This window comes from Arachis ipaensis, chromosome B04 (assembly GCF_000816755.2).
Source record: "Arachis ipaensis cultivar K30076 chromosome B04, Araip1.1, whole genome shotgun sequence".
Lineage (NCBI taxonomy): Eukaryota > Viridiplantae > Streptophyta > Magnoliopsida > Fabales > Fabaceae > Arachis > Arachis ipaensis.
In genome coordinates this window covers 2917909-2935639 of record NC_029788.2, presented here as the reverse complement: position 1 = coordinate 2935639, position 17731 = coordinate 2917909, and the positions used below count along the sequence as shown (strand labels likewise).

Genomic DNA, 17731 nt, shown 5'->3' with positions numbered 1-17731 from the left:
AGTTTAGAAAACTCTAAATTAAAATTAGTGATGACTAAATATTATGATTGCAAAATTACTAATTTGATTTTTGATCATATGTGTTAACTAAATAATTTTGCTGTGCAGATTATGCTTGTTGGGCCGAAAAGAAAAGAAATATACAGCAAGCCCATTAAAATATTTTCAGCATTGATACAAAATTTTTTATTGTGGTTGAAACAATGATTTGCTTATTGGGCCAGATTCAATCATTATTATTATTAGCCCAAGTTAGTATTTTTGCTAGAAACTAGCTTGCTTGGTCCGAAACCAATATTGAGAGAAAGCAAGGAATGCTTCCAACAGATCTCATTTTCATCATGTGGTGGAATTCAAATTTTATCAAGTGAAGTTAATGTAGGCATTGGAAACATGAAAGAGAAAGAGAAAAATGATTTGATGGCTTTAATAATGCTGTACGCTACCTAAAGCAAAGGGAAGTGGGGAACTTATTTAACTTTATCAAATCCATTAATTATTGTTCAAATTTCTCTTTCTTCTCTCTCATCTCTCTTCTTTCTTTGGTCATATCACAGCAACTATGAAGAAAATTTTGAGCTACCATCAGAAAGAAGAAGCTAATAACAAGACCATTGCAATGATTGCAAGAAAAAGAAAACAAAAAGTATGGTGGGGCTGAGATCTTCACCAAAATAAGGTAAGATTTGGTGAAGTAAGCTCATGCTCTCCATACCAAAAATGGAAGAAGAAGATCTCGGCCAGAGGAAGAAGATCTCAGAGGCATGGCTCGTCTCTGCTTTGTGTTCACTCATCACAGAAGGTAGCTGAGGAGGCTATGTGAAGGAGGAAGCAAAAGTGGAGCAGGAAGAGCTGTCATGCATCAAGAAACATCAAGGGCTAGGAATCCTTCTTGGAGTGCAAGACAAGATGGATGGCTCGGATTGGTGAAGCTTGGTGTAAAGGGAAGACATAGAGGTAATTGCATGTTGGGTTTTACATTCAGTTTCCTCTCCTCTCTCTCTGGCCGAACCGGTTCTGGTTTGAAGAAGAAGAAGTTTAGCTTGGTTCAATAGTTTCAACCGTGGAGGCTTCCCCTTCTATAAATAAGGGAGAACAGCCAGGGCTTGAAGCAAGGAAAAGAGTGAAAAACACAGTGTTTCTATAGCTACCTAAGCTAACAGAAGTTTTTCTCCTTCAATGTTTTCTATTTTGTAATTTTCTGTTTAATTTTGTCTGTCTTGAGTCTCATAGAAAAAGGCAAACAGTGAGGTTTGTAAGAAAAAGCCATAGAGCGAAAAAAGGCTGAGAGTGCAAAATTAAAAGAAAAGCCATAGATGTCCTTAGAGGTCCTTTATACATCTGTATTGTATTTCATGATTCTGTGGAAATCCCCTTTCAAGTTGGGTTAGCTCTTAGCAGTTGAAAGCTTGGTAGTGACCAAGTCAAGTTCAGGATTGGGAATTAGATTCTGGACTTGTCCCGGATAGGAAGGGTAGTTCCTAGGGAGAATTGGTGTTTGTAATCAAGGATGATTATAGTGAAATTCCATCATCATTGTGATGGAGACTGGATGTAGGCTGCATTGCACTTAGCAGCTGAACCAGGATATATCTTGGTGTATATTTCTCTCTCTTCTACTCCATTTCTGTTTCTGCTGCATAGGAGACAAAACTGAAAAATATCTCGTGGCTGGTCACGAGACAAAACGAAAAAGTCTCTTGGCTAGGCATGAGACAAAAACAAGAAATATCTCCTCAAGTGTTCTAAAGGACAGCAAGAGTTACTAAGTGAAAAGGGGGCTAAGATTCAACCCCCTTTTCTCTTAGCCACTGATAAACCATCAACTTCCAATTTGTAAACTTTTGATTTGCAAACATAAGGACTGCAAAGGTGTTCTTAAAAGTTCTGGCAATTGATAATCAACAAAAGCATCATAAACACATCTGGGATATAGATGGTAGCATTCACCAGGTTGAACACGACCAGCCCTTCCTCTTCTCTAAAGAAAAGAAATTAAAACCTTTTAAGCAACCAAAATAAGCAAATCCATATACTTCATAACAAGAAGTAATTTGGAAAGTATCAAACATTGTGAATCTATACACATCTGTATGTTAGCTAAACTATACAAGAATGTATGTGCATGTGACAGCACAACTCCATCTGTTCCAATTGACACATTATTTACAATCTAAAATTATTAGATTTTTGTTGCAAAGAAAATACAGCTGATCCTGATCCCATTACCCGATGAAAAACGAAAATTTCAAGAAAAAAATATGGATCAACGATTTTTATAACATTGTTCTCTATTTTTCTAGGTCTTCCTTAACCAGTTTAATTTGACAATGTTCAACCTCAAAGGGGTAAATAATCAATATCCACAAAATTAAATAAACAATAAAAAAAATTACCTGCCGGGCAGCAGCTTTTGATATCCAAGATGGAAGTAAACAAGGAGTGTTGTTTAGTGCATCATATGATGTCTCTTTAGCTTTACCACAATCAACCAGAAAGACAACATCATTGATGGTAATACTAGTCTCAGAAATATTAGTTGCCAGAACAATTTTCCTCACCGCACCTTCAAGGTTTTCAAATATCAACCTCTACAGAAGAAAAAAAAAACAGGAAAGCAGACAAAATTTATAAGAAAATACATTGCTATGCATAAATATGACTAGAAATATAAGGTGAGACACAGATGTTATTCAGTTAATCGCTTCAACATGACAAGAAATCCAACACTCCCCCATCTTCCGCAGCAAAATAAATGCAAGCGTAACAAAGTAAGTCCCTTAGATATGCAATTGCAGTAGTAAATGGATGAGATTAAATTCATGCTCTATAAGACTCTAGATTCTGTTCGGTAGGTCGAGTACCGGACGGATCGAGTGAATATCCTGATCAACAAAAGGGGAAGTCATCTGGTCGTATGTCTCCGGGTTGGAATAGGCGAGGTCCCGAGCTCTTCAGATGTGAAAGGGGGGTGTCACCTGCAAAGACACTCCGACGCGCAAGTCAATGAAGTGTGCAGGCGAAAAATGGGGTAGAATCATGTAACGTACCTTGGGGGAAGGGTAAAAACCTTTCCCTTATATACTGTGTCAGAGGTGGGCCCTGCAAGGACAGGCCCACTTTCTCTGAGGCGTTCTCCTCACAGCTGTAAGTGAGCTGTCGGGGACGCGCGTCCGGGTCGGCTGTGGAGCGCCTTACCCCTGACCGTCAGGGTCGGGTGGCGCTTGGGTCGGGCCAACCCGTAGAGGGTTTGGGCCAGGCCGCAACAGTGCCCCCACACGCCAGTAATAGTCGTGAGAGCTATCAGTGGCGTGTTATTTCTTGTTCCATGCGTCGTCGTCAGGTCGGCCGCCCATGGGAGGGACGTGCTCCCTGCGCGCGTGTCTCTTGGTTGTTGGGGCAACCGTTCGTCGCTTCGTTCTTCGCGCTGAGCATTAAATGCTCATAATGGGTTGCAAAACCCTGTACACAAAGACTATTTTGCCCCCAAGTCTTTCGCGCTTCCTTGGTGGCAGTTTTAAACAGTTTGTTTCAATTTTTCCTTTTTCCACTCTCGCTCCTACCATCTCATTCTTCTTCACCCAGAAAATCCCAGAGCATCCCAGAGCTTCATCCTAGTATCTCCGTGCATTTTTCCTTCTTCCCTCTCCGTTTTTACAACCGTTTCAGGTAACCTTTGGTCCTCTCTCTTTTCTGCTTCGTTGTTGTACGCTTGTTGTTTGTATCTTGTTTGATTTTTGTTGCTAGATGACTTTTTAGTGCTAAGTAAATGTGTTAGGGGAGGGGTACCATTCCAGGGTAGGTTTTTAGGTGGCTTGCGTGATAGGTATAGCTTTAGCCATGCTTGATCTTAACTGTTGAATAGGATGGACATAGTTTCTGGGTTTTTTCCGGACTCCCGACCTCATAGACTAATGGAGTGGTACCCCTACTGTAGGCATGCCTCGCGTCGTTTCCCGGGCTTTTGTTTCCGCCGCGAACTATGACCCCTACGGTTGGGTGACCTCAGATGTGAAGGACTCGCCGAATCAGATGGATCTGGAGGAGTTGACGGAGTTTCGGCAAGCCGAGTATCTGTGCGGGGGGACAGATGAGGAGGCCAATTACGAGACCTTCGTTCCTGCCCCCAATGAGCGGTTGTATGAGATTAATTTTCGCTCTCCCCGGGTTGCCGACTAGATTTGGTTTTACAAAGCCATGTTCACCCAGGTTGGCGTTCGCATACCATTTTCCGATTTTCAGATGTCACTTCTTAATCGGATATCCGTGTCGCCGTCGCAGCTCCATCCGAACAGATGGGCTTCTATCCGCTGTTTCGAGATGGTTTGTGAATATCTCGAGCTGCCGGTGTCGGTGGATGTCTTTCTCTTCTTCTTCAACCTTACCAACCCCTCCAGACAAGGGAAGGCAAGGAAAGGGTTCCTGTCCTTCCGGTCTGCCCAAGGTCAGAGGGTATTTGGCCTGTTCGAGGACTCCTATCATGGGTTCAAAGACAAATTCTTCAAAGTTCGTCCCGTCAAAGGTCGCCATCCCTTTTAGTTGTCGTTAGAGGGAGAACGCCTCATCCCGACGTATTGGAGCTTCGGGGCGGGGTCTAATTCTTTCATTAAGGTGACCTACAAGGGAATGTCCCCTGTAAATAAGAGGATTACCGATGTGTTGTTTGCTCTTTTTTGAAAGAACCCCGTGAACCCCCACCTCCTTATGGGTGAACGGGAGTCTGCCAGGAGTTATATTTGTGAGCTTTTTTGTCTTGTACTTTTGCATTGTTTATTATTTAATTTGCTCTTCCCGACTTCACGACTAACGTATTTATTTTTCTGTTGTAGTGGAGATGTCTGCTTCGGTAACCGGGCTCGAAAATTTAGTCAAGACCTTCTTGGAGGATAGCGACGAGGAGAAGGCTGACGAGAAGGACGCCGGGGAGCCGGAAGGCCCTACCGGGGAGAAGGAGAATCAAGCTGTACCTTCCCCCCGGGACGTCGAGATGTCCGACAAGAATTCTACCGGGATGCAGGTTTCTCCCGTTCCCGATGAGACGGCTGGTATTGGGCAGTCGTCCTCTACTCATCGGGAGCATGATGATCTGAAGCTTGTCCCTACTCCCAAGAGACAAAGGGCATCCTCCAGCCTGGAAGGGGCTCTCACCGTGATGGAGAGGAACTTCGATGCTGGGGCCTTTATTGATAATCAGCTGATTCCTGGTACGGAGGATCACTTCCTTAGTACCGAACTCGCGGGGCAGACGAGGTGGATGTACCGCACCCTTCTCCGCGGAGCGATGATAGCCCGGAAGGCCGAGTTCGAGTTGTCGGGCATACAGGCATTGCGAAGGAAGCTCGATACTGCTGCCCAGGCCAACAACGAATTCAAGGTCCAGGTTGAAAAGCTTCAGGAACAACTTGCCGCGGCGGAGAGGGGGCGCAAGGATGCTGAGGAGAAGGCTGCGTCCTTTGAGCGGGAGATGACTCTAGAAAGTCAGCTTAACGCCGCGCAAGGTCGGGTGGTCGCTGTGGAGAAGGAGCGTGACGCGGCCATCTCGTCGGCTGAGGCTGCGCGAGCCGAGGCGGAAGAGTTGAAAAGGAAATATAAGGCGGTCAGGGAGCAGGGAAAGAACGCAATCTTTATGACCGAGGAGGCTCTCAAGGCCCAGGTGAAGATCGTGGTCGCAGAATTCAACACGTCGGCTATTGGAGTCTTCAAAACAATCCAGGACGGCAAGATTGTCGATATGCCCCGGAAGTGAACTCTTGTAACTTGCGCTTTTTCTGTTTTCTTGTAGAATACTTGTTGAAACTGTTAACATTTATACTTTAGAGGTCGCCTGGTCGGCTTTATGATTATCGCCTTTATCTTGTTTGGTAGCATTTTATTTCGTTACCATTTTTCGGCGTGGACTTATCGCTTGTGTCCGTTTTGCCGTTTGTATTGGTAATTTGGTTGAAACCGTCTTGGTCTTATTATCGCGGCTATTTGTTATGGCTATGATTCAGTTGGCTCCCGGGGTGATCAATCCCGAGTTGCCGTTGAAGAACGCGATGGTGTGGGATACATATTAGGGAATAATAGATAGGAGAATTTAGACAAGTAAAAAGTAGTCGTTAGCTGGACAGTTCTATGAACACGGTAGGCATTTAATGAAAGTAAATCATTGGAAATTAACATTTGATAAAATTAAACACCTATCTAACTCGTCGGGCCGCTTGGCTAGTGTGCCCAAGCTACGAGTAGAATCTTCTTAGGTTACCTGCGTTCCATGTTCTTGGGATTTCTTTGCCGTCGAGTCTTTCCAGCTTGTAGGCGCCTTTGCCAAGCACTTCTTTGACTCTGTAGGGGCCTTCCCAGTTTGCCGCCAGCTTTCCTTCTCCTGGGGACGGTGGCCCGATGTCGTTTCGTCGCAGGACGAGGTCTCTTTCGTCAAATTCCCTTCTGATGACCTTGGTGTTGTATCGCAGGGCTATCCTCTGTTTCAGCGCTACCTCTGACAAGTGGGCCATCTCTCTGACCTCGTCTACCAGGTCTTTGTCCACTGCTTGTTCTACTCCTACAAGGAGTAGCCGTGGACTTGGCTCACCGATCTCCACGGGTATCACTGCTTCGACCCCGTACGTTAAGCGGAAGGGGGTTTCCCTGGTGGAGCTTTGCTCGGTTGTTCGGTAGGACCAGAGAACCGAGGCAAGCTCGTCGGCCCACGCACCTTTTTTGCTATCTAGACGCTTTTTAAGACCCAGTAAGATGATCTTATTTGCAGACTCCACTTGCCCGTTTGTTTGGGGGTGTTCAACTGAGGAGAACTTCTGTTTTATCCCCAAGCCGGTGAGAAACTCTGCGAACTTCTTGTCAGTGAATTGCGTCCCGTTATCTGAGATGACGATCTCCGGGATGCCGAAACGGGTTATCACCTGCCTCCACATGAACTTCCTACAATTGGATGAGAATATGCTAGCGAGCAGTTCAGCCTCTATCCATTTGGTGTAGTAGTCGATGGCAACTATGAGGTACTTGACCTGCCCCGGGCCAACTGGGAAGGGTCCCAAGAAGTCGACTCCCCACTATGCGAAAGGTCGAGTGGACATTATTAAACTCAGCTCGGAGGCTGGCGCTCTATGGAAGTTAGCGTTTTGTTGACACTTCGCGCATTTCCTTACGAACTCCTTGGAGTCATTCATCATTGTCGGCCAGTAGTATCCAGCTCGGATGAGCTTCCTTGCTAGGGCCTTGCCCCCGATATGGTGGCCACAGCACCCCTCATGGACTTCTCTGAGAACGTAGTCCGTCTGGTTGGGGTGCAGACACTTCAGCAAAGGTTGGCTGAGTCCCTTTTTGAATAGCTGATCCTGTATGATCGTATATTTGGCGGCCTCCCTTCTTACCGCTTTGGCTTCCTTTTCGTCCTGGGGGAGTTTGCCGTTTTGCAAGAAGTCAGCGATAGAGTCCATCCAAGAAGGGGCTATTTTGGTCAGGTGGAGGGCAACTGCTGGCTCTTTCGTGATGCCTTGGATGAGGGAGCGGTTGCTGGTTCCGGGTTTTGTGCTCGCCAGCTTGGATAGGAGGTCTGCCCGTGTGTTCCTCTCCCTTGGAACGTGTTAGACCGTGACCTCTTCAAATTGTTTGCTCAGCTCTTTGACCCTCTCTAAGTATTTCTGTAGTAATGAGTCTCTGGCTTGGTAGCTTCCATTCACTTGCGAAGTGACGACTTGCGAGTCACTGCATACTTCCAGCCTCTTGGCCCCGACTTCCTGAGCTAGAACCAAACCCCCTAGGAGGGCTTCGTATTCTGCTTGGTTGTTCGATACGGGAAACTCAAACTTAACCGATTGTTCATAGATGACTCCGGCCGAACTTTCTAAAATGATCCCGGCGCCCCCAGACGTCTGGTTGGAGGCTCCGTCTACATGGAGCTTCCACCGTGTGTCCGTGTCCTCGGTTGGATTCCCAGTTACTTCCACCAGGAAGTCTGCCATCGCTTGCGCTTTAATCGCGTGTCGGGGCTCGAAGCCTAGGTCATATTGGGATAGTTCGATGGCCCATGTCATTATTCTTCCCGCTAGATCAGGCTTTTGGAGCACCTGACGAATCCCCTGGTCCGTTCTCACGACCACCTGGTGACTCTGGAAGTATTGTCGCAATCGGCGGGAGGAGACCAGAAGTGCCAGTGCCAGCTTCTCCAGCTTGCTGTATCTGAGTTCTGCCCCTTGCAGTGCTCTACTCACAAAGTAGATCGGTTGCTGGGCCTTCCCTTCTTCCCGCACCAACACCACTGCGAGCGCCCCTCTGTGATGGCTAGGTATAGATAGAGTGGCTCTCCGGCTTTCGGCTTCCCGAGCACTGGGGGTGCTGCTAGAATCTCTTTGAAGTGGTTGAAGGCTTCTTCGCACGCAGGGGTCCACTCAAATGCTATTCCCTTCTTCATCAAAGCGAGAAAGGGTAGGGCCTTTGCTGCCGACGCACCGAGGAAACGGGACAACGCTGTGAGCCTTCCCGTCAACCGCTGAACGTCTTTGATGCAGCCCGGACTCCTCATCTGGAGTATTACTTGGCACTTTTCAGGGTTGGCCTCCACTCCCCTCTGGGTTATCATGAATCCCAGGAACTTTCCGGCCTCCATGGCAAAGGCGCACTTAAGCGGGTTGAGCCTCATGCCGTGTTGTCGGAGGGACGCGAACACGTTCTCCAAGTCGCTTATGAGATCGTCAGGGCGGGTGGTTTTTGCAAGGATATCATCCACGTAAACTTCCACCGTTTTACCGATGAGGTTGCTGAATATTTTGTTCATCAGTCTCTGGTACGTTGCCCCCGCGTTCTTTAGGCCAAACGGCATCACTCTGTAGCAGTAGGTCCCCCTGGTGTTATGAACGCCATTTTATCCTCGTCTGGCTGGTGCATCGGTATCTGATTGTAGCCGGAGTAGGCATCCATGAAACTCAGATACCGGTATCCTGCAGCCGCATCGACGAGTGCGTCGATGTTGGGAAGGGGGTAGCAGTCCTTGGGGCATGCTTTATTAAGATTGGAGTAGTCCACACATATTCTCCATTTCCCATTGTGCTTTTTTACCAGGACCACGTTTGATAGCCAGGTCGAATAGTCCAGCTCCCGGATGAAGCCCGCTTTGAGGAGGCCGGCCGTCTGTCTGGACACTTCCTCTGCTCTTTCCTGAGAATTTTTCTCCTTCTTTGGGCCACTGGTTTGGCTTCCGGTCTGACGGCTAGGTGGTGCGACATGAGACTGGAGTTTATGCCCGGCATGTCGGCGGGTGTCCAGGCAAACAAATCGCCATTGGCTCTGATCATTTCCATCAAAGGTTCTTTTAACTCATGGGGGAGGTTCCTATTCACGAACGTGAATTTTTCCTCCGAGTTCCCGACCCTAAACTTCTCCAGGTCCCCTTCGGGTTCGGGTCTCGGTTTGTCATCGACTCTGGCATCCAGGTTGGCGAGAAATATTCCCGATGCCTCTTTAGACTTTTTCCTTAACGAGAGACTGGCGTTGTTGCAAGCGACTGCCATTTCCAGGTCTCCTCTCAGAGATCCTACTGACCCTTCTTCAGTTATGAACTTTATTACTAACATCCTCGTGCTGATGACTCCTCCTAGGTCGTTGATTGTCTTTCTCCCCAGGATGATGTTGTAGGCGGTGGAGTCCCGTAGGATCACAAATTCAGCCATTACCGTTCTACTCCCCTGTCCTTGTCCCAGTAAGATCGGCAGGGTGATTATGCCATCCGGCTTGATGAAATGGTCGCCAAGCCCTACGACACCGTGCTGGTGTGTCTGTAGGTCGGCGTCCCTTAGGCCCAAAGCATCAAACACATTGCGGAACATGATGTTCGAGTCCGCCCCCGTATCTACGAGGATTCGTTTGACAAGACTGGTTCCTACTCTGGCCGTTATGACCATGGGAGGACTCTCTCCGATCTCGTCGAACCACTGATCTTCCGGGCCGAACGAAATGGGTGGGAGCTTCCTAGTGCTTCGCGTAGAGGATGAGGAGACCGCCAGGACTTTGGCGTCTTTCTTGTGTGCTGACTTTGACCTAGGTGCTGCATTCCTAGCTGTTACCACGTTCACTATGGTGAGGCCCTGGTCGCCGTCCTCCGGTTCTTGGCGTCGCTTCGGTGCCCGAGTCTTATCCTCACCGTCGTGGTCGCGATTCCGTCGCCTCGGCTCCCTTATGAGGTGGGAAAATGCGGCTAGCTTTCCATCCCTGATGGCCTGCTCCAGTGCGTCCTTTATATCGAAGCAGTCTTGGGTTTTATGCCCATAGCCCTTGTGATAGTCACAGTAGAGGCTTCAGTTTCCCCCTGTTCGTTCCTTCAGTGGTCGGGGCTTCGACAAGATCCCCTTTTCGGCAATTTGTTGATAAACTTCCATGATCGACGCGGTGAGGGGGGTGTAGTTGGTGAACTTCCCAACACGAGGAAATGGTCTGGGAGCCTTGCTCGGGCCGCCGTCTCTGGCGTGTTCCTTTTGTCCTTCTCCGCTTCCGCAGTGCCGGTCTTGGTTGTGAGAGGGCTGCCGTTTGTTGGCAGCCACGACTCAGCTCACTTCTTCGTCGTTGATGTACTCCTTGGCCACACATTGGATTTCCTGCATACTCCACACTGGTTTCGTGGTAAGGTGCTTTCTGAAGTCCTCATTCAGGAGTCCGTTCGTCAGGCACAAACTCGCGACTGAGTCCGTCAGCCCGTCGATTTCCAGGCACTCATCGTTGAATCTGTCTAGGTATTTCCTAGTCGACTCGTCGGGTCGCTGGGTTACCCCGAGCAAGTTGATTGGGTGCTTCACCTTTGCAATCCTGGTCGTGAATTGGGCTAAGAAGGCGTGGCTGATGTCTGCGAAGCCGGTCACCGAGCGCTGCGGGAGGTTATTGAACCACCGTATTGCAGGCCCCGCCAGGGTGACCGGGAAGGCGCGGCACCTTACCTAGTCTCCCACTCCCTCAAGGTTCATTCTGGCCTCAAAGGCCGTGAGGTGTTCCAGCGAGTCTTGCATTCCGTCGTACCTCATGTCCGTTGGCTTGTCAAAGTGTTTTGGCAGCCGGACCTCGAGTATGGAACAATGAAATGGGGTCGCCCCCATTATCATGGGTCCCCTTGTTCTCCTCGTTCTTCCTTCGTCGTCCTCCCGACGAGCGTCTTCGGTTCCACGACCTGTAGTGTGCCGCCTTTCTTGTCTGGCATAGATGACGGGGTCATGGCGTCTTCTAGCGCGTCCTCCTTCCCCAGCGCTCTCGGATTGGGCCTGGGGCTGGGCGTGCGTCTGGAGTGGCTCCTAGAATGAGAGCGGGAGTGGCTTTGTTCTGGGGTGTGCTGGTCGTGTTCCATGTCTGCCAGCCGGCGTTCCAGGTCTTGCATCCTGTGGCCCAGTTCTTGCATTATTCTGGCGTGGTTATCGCCAGTTCTCCTGAAGGGGCATCCTTCGCGAGATTGTGTTGGGTGTCTTGGAGGGGATCTTGTGCGCTGCTGGGAAGTAGTCGCGGCAACGACCCCTCCGGGCCCGGCCTCGCGGTCTGTTCCACTTTGGACCAGTACGAAGTCCATGGACGGTCCCCACAGACGGCGCCAATGTTCGGTAGGTCGAGTACCGGACGGATTGGGTGAATATCCTGATCAACAAAAGGGGAAGTCGTCTGGTCGTACGTCTCCGGGTTGGAATAGGCGAGATCCCGAGCTCTTCAGATGTGAAAGGGGGTGTCACCTGCAAAGACACTCCGACGCGCAAGTCAATGAAGTGTGCAGGCAAAAAAGGGGGTAGAATCATGTAACGTACCTTGGGGGAAGGGTAAAAACCTTCCCCTTATATACTGTGTCAGAGGTGGGCCCTGCAAGGACAGGCCCACTTTCTCTGAGGCGTTCTCCTCACAGTTGTAGGTGAGCTGTCGGGGACGCGCGTCCGGGTCGGCTGTGGAGCACCTTACCTCTGACCATCAGGGTCGGGTGGCGCTTAGGTCAGGCCAACCCGTAGAATCAACGACCTAGGAGGGAGATTCCAAGTTGTATTTTAAAATATCTCCCCTTCTACAATCAAATAATCTTGAAAAAAAATTGTTCCCCGAAGCCAGTAAAAAAAAAACCCATTTTTAATACCATATTTACCCTCAATAAGCTTAAGAGGGGAACTATATAGCACTTTGATATCTTGAATTAAATCACAAACTAGACTATGGCAACTGTTTTTGCTGGCTTCTTTCCAGCCTATTACTATGAACATTACCTGCTCAGTGCTGGCCATGGATCCATGACATGCAAGAAGCAAGACACGACTGGGATCTCCTAACAAAGGATGAGTTTGGAGCTTATCCTTCAAGGAGTTTATGTCATCCCACCCAGTCATAAAAACCAAAACAGCACCTGGCCTTTCATTCTTGACAATGTGAGAAAGCACATGTTCAATAAGGTTAAAACCAAGTGAGTCAGGGAACCAGCAGGACAATGACTCCCGAGTGCGTAGACTATATCTGTGGAAATCTGCAACTTCTAGCACATCCTATACAAACTCATAGAGAAATGAACAGAATTAGACCCAAAAAGAATAGCTATAAAAGCAACAATGTTACGGCAAGTTACGCACCTCAACAGCAGAAACAATTTGGCTCTTTCTTTTCCAGAAAGCTAAAGCTTGTTTCTGCATTTTCCATGTTTTTTCTTGACCATAGTCATCAATTTGATTATAACGATTCAACCAATATCCAGTCATTTCCAGAATATCCTCCAGAAAATGTGCTCGGACTGGATATGTAAAACCCTATAATTTCACAGGCCAAAAGATCAAAAGGAGAGGGGTATTTTTAAAGACAACTATAAGCAAAATGAGAAATCTATGCATGACACTTTGTGAAATATTTAACAAGCAACTACTACTGAGACCTGAAAAAAGAGCTGTCTTTATTTTATAAAAGAAATTTTTTTAGAGAAAGTGAATATGGTATAAGCTGTTTGTGTCTGGAGCTTACAGGAATGTGCATAGTTGGAGCACCATCAAAGTAGGAAGAGAAAAGCTCAGCATTTAAGGTTGCACTCATCAAAATTAATCTCAAATCAGGACGGCGAGGAAGAAGCTCCTTCAGGACAATCAAAAAAAAATCTGACAAAAGTGAAAACCAGTGGTAAGTAAACTTGTATCGCAATCAACAACACTGGAATACACGTTATATATGACTACCTTCATTCATTCCACGTTCATGAATTTCATCAACAACAACATGAGTTACACCATTTAAAGTCCTATCCACTAGTAGTCTCCTCAATAATACACCTGTGGTACAAAAAAGAAGAGGAGTATCCCTTCCTTTCATACCCTCCAACCGAACTTTGTAGCCAACCTTCAGAAGGACAAATTAGATAATATAAGTTAATAAGTAGTCATAAGTATAACAGATACTTCAAGAACCAGAAAGCCCAAAAGTTTCACAAACTAACAGATTCTCCCAATTTCTCCCCACGTTCTGCTGCAACTCTTTCAGAAACAGACATAGCAGATATTCTTCTAGGCTGAGTACAAATTATGTTACATCCAGCACCACGTCCAGCTTCAGTCTCAGATTCTAGTATGTACTGGGGAAGTTGTGTGGTCTTACCACAACCAGTTTCACCTGAGACAACAATGACCTGCAAATTTTCATTAATAACACCAATTAATATAAACTATCATTCAATAAAAGCATATCAGGATTCATAGTCTCAGCAATAAATGGTCCTACATAAGAAAAAAATTTGCAACTTATGTCACGAATTCTGAATTATAGCTTGCTAAGAAATTATAACTTGTGCCAATTTGATAACTAACCTCTATAACATTTAAAAAAAAAACATTATTCAGAGTATTTTATTGTGGTAAATTTTGCTGATCAGATTGAATATCATCCATTCATGATCTGATTGATAGCACCTTATACAACTAAATTAGTCTCTATTATGTATGTTGTCCAGAAATGTATGTTCCAGTGTCTATGCCTCTCCAAACGTGTCACAGTCATACAATCGATCACGGATAGCTGCATTCTTACAAGTCATTACTCACTTCACATCCCTTAACTAAATTTGTAACTGTGGTTCCAGTGCTAACAAAGCATGAATCTCAGAAAGAATTGTAATATGACAGTGACAGCATTACATAACACATGGGACACATTTTTCCCTTTTCACCTGATTATCTGAAATGACTTTCAAAAATGCATCTTTCTCTTTGAATGCAGGAAGACTTCTACGAAATTCGAGCATCCTTTGCCCTTCAGGAGACCCCTACGGATAAACCAGCATCTGTTATAAATTTCTAAAAGCTAAATTTGTACAAGGACATTTATACACACAAATTTTCACAGATAGAGAAGATCAACAAACATCTCAAATTATAAGTCAACAAGCTCAGAAACCACATAACATGAATCAAAACTCACAAACATCTAGAATATTCAACTATTGCTCATGACACTCCAGTCAAAAGAACTACAATGAAACAAACAACTTTTTAAATTTGTTAATATACGAACTATTACTCATTAAAAGTGTATTCAAACATAACAGATATAACTATTACAATAACGATCAGGGCTAGACCAATAAGGTCGTTAATTGTACCTAGATTTCATAAAGTTCCACTCACAATACGAATGAGACTTGAATTGAACCAGCAATAAAAATGTTTTTATTGCCGGAACCCAAAAACCACAAATTAAATACTGGTTGATATTCAAAAAAGAATGCACAACACTCTTTAAATGCCAACTAAGAATATAATGGAAAATAAGATGCAATTTAGATAGGGTTAATAAACCTGCCAATCCTCTTGCTTATTACGCAGTTCCAAACTTCTTCGCTGAAGGATTTTCTCCTTGACAACAGAATTATGGATCCTAGGCACTGGCTTCTCATAAATCCCGTCATTGGTGCGAATACTTCCAGAATCACTTGATCTATGCAAAGAATCATAAAAAAAAAACCTAGCCTTTTTGTAGGCTTTTGTGAAAGATGGGCGCGGAGATGAGTATCTACTTCTCTATGAACACCAAAAGGTAAGATTACCTGCAAGAGCACAGAAAAATCAGTCAATCAGAGCATGAACATGCAAGAGGATAAAGGATTTACCAAACATCACAATTTTTAAAGTGTTCAAACAATTAATAAGGCTGGTGTTTGTTAATAACTCTTAGTGCATAAATAAAAGGAAAAGAACAGAAAACATCAATGCAATGTGATACCTCTCTTTGTGGACGCTTATCATCCAAATCAGGGCGGTAATTTGGCAGAGGTGCTTTACTAAAGACAACAACTCTTGCATATTGTCGGCTGCCCAGGGTAATTTTGTTCAGAATTTAACAAACAGAATTGAGAAAACCTATAAATAATGATAACATTAAGGTTGATATGGTAGCCACTATTTTATACTTGCTAATTTTGACCTGTAAATGATATAAATTTCTTAAGAGTATCCTTCCCTCTTGCTTATCTTATTTTTTTAATAATTATTCTTTTGTCTCTTAATTCTTATGTTATTTTAAGGCTTAATAAATTAGACCCAAACATGATTTATTGAAAATTTGTCACCTATGATAAAAAAATTTAAAATTTAGTTGCACACTGATTTAAAATGAACCATCAAGGATATAAATATATTTTCTCTTTTTTTTTTTAAGTAACTGATTATGTATTGAAAACTGCTAACATGTTGTTCTCAAGTGCACTCTTATTTTCTCAAAATTATCACTCTCATACCTGTGGATAAACTTCATGGATGTTAGTTAAAAAAAAGAAGTCTTATATTACATCTCTAGAATATGAACTATTTTAATATAGTTAATCTTTTTTTTTTTTTTTAAGATAATTCGATCAAAGTTAAATACATGTAATCATATAAAGTTACAAAGTACACATCAATCATAAAATAAAGTAAAACAATTATTACACTAAGATATTACTCCAATTTTTGAAAACCAATATGCACCTTCTCCTACTACTTCAATGCCTAGAGTATTTTCTGATCACTTTCAATTTTAGACAACCAACATAGTAAAAGTCATCCTGTGTTAGTTTCAAATTCATAAAACAATTATGAATAAACTTATTTTTCAAGACCAGTTTACTTGAATATTCTAGAGCTTTATATTTAGAATATAATTATCTAAAATTATCTATTGTTGGTTCAATAATCAGATGTAAAATTTCTTTACTGCAAAAAAAAGAACAAACAAAGAGGATAAAATGAAGTCCAATATAGTAAAGTAATATTTAGCTCATTCACTAGATAAATGAATTCAAAATAAGAAAGCACTAACGGATAAATAAATTTAGTTATATAATTCAGTGGGAGTAACAAATCCGTGACCCTTTTAAAAAGTTATCTTTTAAAAGTTAATTTTTATAAGTTACTTTTAAAAATTAATTTTTAGGCAACGAATTCTTTACTCCCACCTCTATATGGGACTATAAAAATATCATTAACTATAAAAAAATATTTACAAATAGAACCCCATTTTTTTATTTTTGACTACCCCTTCATATTTTTAGTTTTTTAAAATTCTCCCTTCTCTTTTAACCATTCTTTTGAAGAAGAGAATCTCTGCTAGGGTTCCTCCTACACTAAGCATCATCACAATTGGCTCTGCCAAAAAATCTTTCCTTTGATGTCCTCATGTCAGCTACTACCCTCCCGCCGCACTACACTTTCAATTCGATCTGTGTTCTTGTTCTTCGCTATCGCGTTAATCTGCTAGGTTTCTCGAGTATCGTGGCGGATTCTATAATCTACGGAAGGGTTTGTTGGGATTTTGGACCCATGTGCTAGCTGGTAGCTAAGTCTGAGTGGCAGGTCATTGCCGTTGCCGCTGAACCCTGAATGCTATTCAACCTTCCGTATACATCAACCGCACCGATCCATATATCTCCTATCAATTACAACCAAAAATTCTACTTCGTTCTAAGCACTTCACTCTTCAGGTATGAGTTTCTTAATCTCCCCCCCCCCAATTTGTGTTATTCTGCAACCTTTTTCCACATCTCTTATCAATTTGTGGTTTTATCGGAGTTTATTGTTCTCCCAGATTGGATTCCGCTTTGCTTATGTAGTTCCCAATCGCATGCACTTATTTGCAGGCTGAACCCTCTCCTTTCAATTTTAGGGATTATAGTGTATCATCTTTTCTGATTAAACTTTGCTGATTGTTAGTTTCTTGCTCTCTTTTATCTGAGAGAACAAAATTGCCATTACTCCTGTGCTTGTTCATAGGATTTACTTCCATGGCCCTCGCTTTTAGCTTTGGGTTTTTGTATCCGTGAATTTAGTTATATTTGAATATACTGTCATCTAGACTAGATTGTTGTATGGATTTTGGGTATCAATCAATCATTTGGCTAGTGCAACTTTGATCTTGTTGATTTTAGGGTAAAAAATATGTGGGATTGGGTTTTTGATTTTTAGGTACTATTATATGTTTAAACCATTTCAGATATGCAAAGGCTTGTTTGTGAAAAGGTGTGGAAATGTCATTCACTTGTTCAATAATAAAGAGAAGTGATATCTTGTATGGCAAATTGTGATTGAAATAATGTAATGTCTATTAGGTGAATTAGGTTTGAAATCATATTGCATTTTAGCTATCTCATAAAAAATATGGCCTTTGTTCTCTTCGTTATGTCATTAATTTACCTGATACTGATCTTAAATCACTAGATTTTCTTTCTCTGTGCTTATGCAGCAGGCACTGTGATAGAATAAAACCAAACTTTTGAATATCA

At 43.9% G+C, this 17731-nt stretch overlaps 1 protein-coding gene across 1 annotated transcript; it reads right to left on the bottom strand.

The window, feature by feature from the left end:
* On the bottom strand, window positions 1823-15372 carry LOC107635783 (DExH-box ATP-dependent RNA helicase DExH3). The gene is made up of 10 exons (XM_016339350.2): window positions 15199-15372; window positions 14775-15022; window positions 14147-14242; window positions 13421-13609; window positions 13164-13323; window positions 12955-13085; window positions 12573-12746; window positions 12216-12488; window positions 2397-2591; window positions 1823-1981 (listed from the first exon to the last, which is right to left on the bottom strand). The coding sequence occupies exons 3-10, from the start codon at window positions 14219-14221 to the stop codon at window positions 1823-1825; spliced, it is 1356 nt and encodes a 451-aa protein (XP_016194836.2). The 5' UTR covers window positions 14222-14242; window positions 14775-15022; window positions 15199-15372.